General features: G+C 30.2%; 1 protein-coding gene across 1 annotated transcript in view; it reads right to left on the reverse strand.

The window, feature by feature from the left end:
• The window catches only part of ergic53 (protein ERGIC-53), a 32001-nt gene that overhangs the window by 15935 nt on the left and 8155 nt on the right, over positions 1–7911 (reverse strand). The window contains exons 5-7 of the mRNA XM_014438996.2: positions 6534–6633; positions 4611–4897; positions 2923–3034 (exon numbers count right to left, since the gene is read on the reverse strand). Coding sequence (XP_014294482.1) covers positions 2923–3034; positions 4611–4897; positions 6534–6633 — 499 coding nt within the window. The remainder of the gene's footprint in view (positions 1–2922; positions 3035–4610; positions 4898–6533; positions 6634–7911) is intronic.

Raw genomic sequence — 7911 nt, forward strand, 5'->3', positions numbered from 1 at the left:
AACAAGGAGCGAGAAGTGAATCATCTTTCCAGGAAAATAGTTACAAAGTACAGAGGAAACGTCGTATGTATACAAGGGGTGTTTCTTCTCAGAAATAGTCGGTTTATGCGAGGAGCAATCATTCAAAAGGTCGGACTATTGAGAGGGATTCTATCGAAAAAAAGGGTCGGTTTATGCGAAGAGTCGGTTTATCGAGGGTCGTTATAACGGGGTTCCACTGTATTATTGTATCCTAAAATTATAACCAATAATTTAATATTATTAAAAATTTTCATCTATATGTTATATGTATACAATTAAAATTCTCGTAATCGATATTTACCTCATATTTGTCAATTTTATCAATTTCCATTGTGAACTTTTGTCATTTATATAAATATTGTCACAATTTTAGGATACAAATAGTACATGAGCATGGGGTAAACTCGGAAACATTGTACAAGTACAAAATATAGAATAGTAATATATTCTAATTGGAAGTTTTCTTCACCTCAGCATTTTAAAAAAAATTAATACAATCAACCTCCTAGAACTGAAAAACCAGGATAAAAATATAATGACGAAGCTTTTAAATTAGAAATTAGAATATACTACCCCTTCTTTTATGCTTCTGCTTAATCTAACCAAATTAGATTAGTATTTCCAATTCGTAATTCTAATTAAAATTGAAGCTATGTAGATATCGAACTCAGACTGTACCAGTCCTGATGAACATCTAACAAAGTGGTTTGAAACATCACCATCCAAAAAATATTTACTATTTATTAATATTATATTACTTTATTATATTATGTGTATTATATTACATATTATTTCTGATCACCGCCCAGAGCTGCTGTTACACAATGTGGTCAACCATTAATATTTAATATGAAAACAAAAATTAAATAACCATTTGATTAAGAATATATCAGGAACCCAGTTGTAAAACATAGCGTATATCATTTTTTGCGAATTAAAGTTTTTGGCATCATTGAGTTATTTAAGGCTGATTTGATATATTGTTGATAGAATATTTATGATTTATTTTTTTTTTTAATAATTTGGGTATTAAGTAGTCGTGTCTGCTGATGTAAAACATTGTAACTAACCAACATTTTGGCATTGTAAAAGTTGTGATTTACTTAGCTACCATCTTTTACGACCAAATAACAAAATCTATACCATGAATACCCGCTTATTAAACTCAAATCAACAAGTCAGTCATTTTTTTTTCACTCCGGTTATTGAAATATATATTTCCTTTTTTTTTTTTAATTAAAAATTTTATATTATCGTATTGTACTAGAAATATCTAAAAAGGAATTTTATTTTAATTTTATCAATTTTCTAGACCTGCAGTAAAATAACCTATCATATATATATATAACCTTTTCAACTTTTAGATACTGGTATTTATTATTTAAATAAATTAATTGGTTTCCAGGTTAAGTCTCTTCTTCTTCTTATTTAGCTTTCCTCTTTAGTCTCTCTTAGCGTAGAGGAGCATTTAAGCCAGGAATTACATTCTTCCCTATTGTTTCTCACTAGGTTCCTCGCCTGTCGGAGGTTCTTCTCCTCCGCCCTACAGAGTTGCTCAATGTAGTCGACATATGGCATCTTAGGGCAACACCTAGGTCTTCAGCCATCTGGGACATATTCCACAGTCTTTAAGAGGAACTCTGGGGTCGTCCATCCTGATAACATGGTCGAACCACTTTAGCTGAATAGCTTCCAGGAGCTCTTTCAGTGGAGTTATCTGAAACTCCTGACGAATCCTTTCATTGCTAACTCGGTCCTTCCTTCTTGTTTTTCCAATTGTCCTTCGCAAAAATTTCATTTCGGCAGCGGTAAGTCTGCTCTCCTGTCAGTCTGTTATTATCCAACTCTCCGCTCCATACAAAAGTATGGGTAAATATTCTGTCTTGAAGATATGTAGCTCGACGTCTTTGCTTAATTTTCTCTACCTATATAAATATACACCTCACTTCCAAATATTTTAAAACTTTTTGCAAGCTCTTCTGCTCAGGTCATTAATATCAGTCAAATCACCATATTTTGTCACACTTTCATTAATTTTTAAAACTTTTAATTATAGATCAACTTATAATTAAGAAAGTGATAGTGTTACTTTCTTATCAACTAACTCAGTTAATTTATAATCTTAATATATTCTTGAGACTGGTAATTCTTTAATAAATAACTCAAATACTATCCAATTATAGTATCAAAACTTTATTTCTTTTATTCGTCCAACGTTTCGGCCAATCTGGCCATCTTCAGGGACATCTACTCAATACTACTTTGCAAACATCTAATTTAAAAACTCTAAAACTTCATTCAGGCTATTCTGCCCAGGTCAAAACATTTATATCTAATTAGTTAATTATCCATTAAAAAAACAGTCAAAAATTATTTCTCTGCAAACACTATTAATAAACATTAATTTTTAAAACTTTTAATTATAGATCAACTTAACACTATCACTTTCTTATCAACTAACTCAGTTAAGATATAAATTAATATTTAAGATTGTCCTAGAGGATGGCGGAACTGGCTGAAACATTGAAATGTTAAAGAAATAATAAAGAGTGCTAAGACTTAACTTGGATACTAGAGTTGGGCAACTTTGAAACTAATAGCTAAAATCGCCATGGATACGATATTTATTTATCAATGTTTCATTCATGAATAAGGGTCGTATCCATGGCGATTGTTATGGATACAATATTTACTTATCAATGGTTCATTCATGAATAAGGGTTGTATCCATGGCAACTTTAGCAAGAGCTAATTTTTGCCCATCTCTGCTGGATACCAATTAATTTATTTAAATAATAACCTACCATTTTACACATTGCTCCTAATATAGAACATAAATAAAATCAAAGCTCACTATAATAAACATGAAAAAAATTATATAAAATAACATATCAAACATACGTGGTCAAATATCTGGCTCATTCCTGAGAAGATTTGTTTCAGTTCTCGTTGGGAATCACTTTCGAACCAATCTTCGAATTCATTTTCAGTATCTGGATGATCTTTTTTATATCTATAAAACAAAGCCAGTAAGACAATTGTTGAGTCAATAATCGATAAAAATAAAATTCATGAATAATGAAAAAATACTGTTTAGATATAAAAAATAACCAGTTGTATTAGAATCAATAAAAAAAAATTCAAAAGTATTTTAAGAATAACTAATATGGAAAGGTTACAGATATGGGATTTCTGGATACGGGAACTTATTTATTTATTGATATTTACAACTGTATAAAAAATACAACAATTAAATTTGATCATAATCATAATGACATAATGATAATATGATACAGCATGTAGAGAAACTACCCATATACAAACATCTTAAAATATAACGTCACGAGACCATCTTCTTTTCAGGCGCCTCGGAGGATTGCCAGGAATGGAAGAGGAAGCAAGGTTAGAAACTAGTGGGTTTGGGTGGTTAGGGAGTTTATAATGGAAGGATTGACATCAGGTTAGGGCTAGATCGGTTACATAAGGAACATTTAGGTCTTTATGGATGGTTTTATTAGTAACAAAATAAGGAGCATTGAGGATTTTGAGAGGAATTCGAAGGTTTAGTGGAGCCCCAAAGCTCAACTCCGTATGGGCCAGATGGGCCTTATTATTGTCATGTAGATCAGTCTTTTGTAATTAGTTGGAAGTTTAGACCGTTTGTCAAGTAAGTTCTCTAATAGTCGGAATCTGCATGCAGTTTCCTGTCAATCCGGGAACTGATTTCCAAAATTGTTATCTAAGCTAATACATCCTAGGAGCCAAGAAAAAAATGTTTACATAATTCTTTATTTATTTATTTAAATTCACAATTGCAGAAAAAAAAAATCAATAAGGAAATGTGATAAATATTTCAGAACACATGACAATCTTGGGAAGGGACAATGAAAAAAAAAAAAAAGAAGAGAAAAATTTTATAAAGGAAAAATAAGTCTGATTCATATTCAGCATCTTTTTAAAATCATTAGATACAAATTTTCATATAAATCAAAAATTTGAAATTCAGGACTTAAATTTTCTGGAGGATACTTTTTTCTGCCGATGTCTCGTGTTCACAAAATAAATTTATAACTCCTTGAAATGTTATTCAAATCCAACGTAACTACAACAGTTGGAAACTTGAATTTCTGCTCTTCCAACCTACATCAATATCTTTCCAATTTTATGCCTTAAAAAGGGAGAAAAGGTAATTTCAAATAAAGAAAAACATCTCAAATGTTCAATTTTAGAATTATTATTTCTCCAGTTCTAATTTGTCTATGAAGGTCCGGTTTGTATCAGTTCGGACTGCCCTAAATCTCTTTTAAGTTTAGAATAGATTAGTGGAGTTATGTTCTACTGTTATGCATTTTAATATTCAAGCTCTCTATCCCTATGTAATATAAGAATAATAAGCAATTGTCCAACTAGTCTTAGTGTGCTGTGTGTATAGCAGGCCAATGCAGTTGGCCAGCACTGTTTTTTGAATAAAATGTCTCTCTTAGGGATAAGGGTATTTAATCATGTCACGATCCCAAAGGAAAAAGCCTTGAAATTTCTCGAACTGCACACTATGCTATAAATTTAAAAAAAATTTAATGAACCCTTACTCCTCTTTTTGGAGATCCAATTTCTTCTGAAATTCTTGATACTCTTTGGTTAATTTGACTTCTTCTTCTGGGCTGAGCTTAGGAACTTGAACAGACGGCGCTGGAGGCTGCGTTCCAGGAGGGTACATCGACGTGGTGAGGAAATAAAGAACATCGTGGTCATCGGCAAGGCCACCGGTTGCAGCAGAAATACCGAAGTAACCTGTTTTAGGTAAAAATAAATTCTCAACTCTGAGACAGATCTCGTAATCTTGATCCGAGTTGGTCATTCCATTGTGGAATAATACCTAAAAAGGAAACAAATAAATTATATAAGTAATATTTCTAAATCATGAAATCTACTTTCAAAAAATTATTTAATTTTTATAGTATGCTCTGTATATTAAATTAAAAAAATTTAAGTTTTTTCTTTTAGAATAAAATAAATCTCTGGTTTTATGACCTAGAATAGTTTGATAACTACTTTTCAAGGACATTTATTATTCCTGTTGTATAGTCCAGGTAAAAATTTGAATTATTTTTAACAGAAATTGCGCATTAGCAGTTAAAAAAAATACTGTATTCGCTAAAAAATGAAATTTTGACAGGAGTGTACAGAAACTTTTAGTAAGTTAACTTTTTACTTCTGAATATAAGAAACTCGATAAAAAAAGAACAAAGTGAAATCTTCTTATTGTAAATGGGTTTCTAGGAATAAACAAAAAGGCACTGGACCACACATGGCACTGGACTCCATATTCTGGTGACAGTTCAATACCGTTCAAAATTGCAGATAAAATATACCTCCATACCCATCTTTTTATATATACATATATCAAAATTTAAGCGATTGTCCTTTAAATTTTACTGAGTTACATATCCTAGCTTCTTGTAATACATTAGGAGTTGTTATCTATAAACTTAAAAATATATGGCAACCATTTTGAAAATTTGGCATATTAGGTCTACGCATCCTCTGGTTGTGGTAAAATTTTTACTGTTATCCGAGGAGAAGATGGTTGGGAGTGTGGTCAAAGAGATACACAAATAAGTTGGTGTAAACCTATTTTATTGTGCCAACGTTTCGGCTAGAGTTTCTAGCCTTCTTCAGGGCTGTTAGCTTGAAAATTAAACACCTAATCAATTTTTACTGTCATCATTTGCAAATAGTTTTACATTAGAATCCAGTGAAAGAAATCAGTTTACAATTACTTTTAGGTTAACCTGGAATTTTAATGAACTTAATCAGGAGTGTACCATGTTTCCAAAATGATTAACATGTAGGGTTTCTTGTCCAAAAACAATATTCAAGACCAGGTAAAGTACAAAATTTTTATATATGTATATATAGTTGACCGTAAAAATTGATATATAAGAAGATGGTCAGGGTTGCAGTCAAAAGAGAAACAAAAATAGTTAACAATTATTTATTTACCGAAACGTCAGAAAATAAATAGTTGTAAACAATTTTTGTTTCTCTTTTGACCGCAACTCTGACCATCTTCTTATATACAAAATTTTCTATCAATCTTTGATTTCCTTTTAATGGGTTTGTTCATTTCTGAGGGAGCTAAAATTTCTTTATCCCGTCTCAAGAGCAGGAGTGCTTCTCTTGCAGCTCAATCGGCCAGTTCATTCTCTGCAATTCCTATGTGACTTAGAACCCTAATAAATATAGCCAGTTTTTATAGAGTGTTTAGATAGAATATGTATATGGTAGTAATAGCTGTTTACCAGCAACTCAGGATGGTATGAGAAATGAAAATAAGTAAAAAGAAAATTTTAAATGTTTAACAAATACATTCAATAATAGTATACAAAAAATTATTCATACAAAACAAATTATAACAAAAATAAATACAAAAACTTAATTATGAAATAATATAATCAACCTCACAACTATAATACAAAAACTTAATTATGAAATAATATAATCAAACTCACAGTCAACGTGTTCATGTAATATTCAATCTTTGCTCTCGTGGGGAAAGGTTTGTTACGGAAATCTTTCACGCAGCCAGAAAGCATCTGCCATGAACCATCGCTGTAATCAAATAAAATAAATAAATAAGATATGTAATTTGTGAGGGAAACAATAATTTTGTAATAAATAATAATAAAATTATCATGTTTTAACATTTCATAACTTATGGAAGTATCAATCAACCCATTGCATTCCAAAAAGTAGCCAAAATCATTTTCAGTTTTTTAATTTATTTCATTCACTATTTTGGTACAAGGATATATATTTTGCCGGTTTTGAAATTTTTCTTGCAAAAATCACTTAGAGATACAGGTAGTCATGGCAAAAGTTTACAATTAGGACAGATGTCAGCGTAGAAAAAGTAAGGGATGAATGTGGAGGCATATATGTAATGAATTAAAAGTAAGAATAGCAGAGGGTTCGTACCTATTATATTTCCCCATTATAAATTTTTTTATTTAATTATTGTATATTTCTATTAAAAGGGAAAAAATTAACTAACCAAATATAAGGACAAATTAAAATTGAGGCTTTGAATTCCGAAACTCGCCAAGTCTATTTTCAAATTTTTAATTAACGATTGCTGTACTAGATTATGACAAAGTAAAATAAATTTTTCCAAAATAGTTAAATCACATGTCATTTAACTATATACAGGAGGGGAGGGGACACAGAGATGGACTAAAATTAGCTAAGGATAAAACTACAGCAAACATTGTCATGGATATGACTCTAATTAATGAATGATCTATTAACAAATAAATATCGTATCCATGACAATATTAGGTATAGTTTCGTAACTCGTGAATACTAACCGATTAGTTTTGAATACACACAAATGCCCTGATGATGCCTGAATGGATGAAAATTTTGTAAGATAAATAAATTATATAATATATATAATCTTTTCACTTTCTTGCGACAAGTTATTATTATTCAAATAAAATAAATTGTAAATAATTTAAGTCTCAAAACACATTATTTCTTTAAAAGTCGTTGTTTAATGTTTCGGCCAATTTGGCCATTCTTGAGGACAATCTTAAATACAAATTTACATTCACATGAATAATTTAAAAATGTTTTGCAGGCTACTAATAGTTTTATAAGGCTATCAATTTTAATCAAAATTACCCCGCTATTTTTTTTTTTCTAATCTTAATATTTTCTTGAGACTGGTAATTTTTTTTAAAAATAAATAATTTAAATTCTATCCATTATAGTCTCAAAACCTTTTATTTCTCTTATAAGTCCGACGTTTCGGCCAATCCGGCCATCTTCAGGAACAATCTTAATACAACTTTGAAATTATATAATTTAAAAAACTCTAAACTCCATGCA

Source organism: Halyomorpha halys, unplaced genomic scaffold, assembly GCF_000696795.3.
Source record: "Halyomorpha halys isolate HHAL.00 unplaced genomic scaffold, Hhal_1.1 Scaffold72.1, whole genome shotgun sequence".
Taxonomy (NCBI): domain Eukaryota; kingdom Metazoa; phylum Arthropoda; class Insecta; order Hemiptera; family Pentatomidae; genus Halyomorpha; species Halyomorpha halys.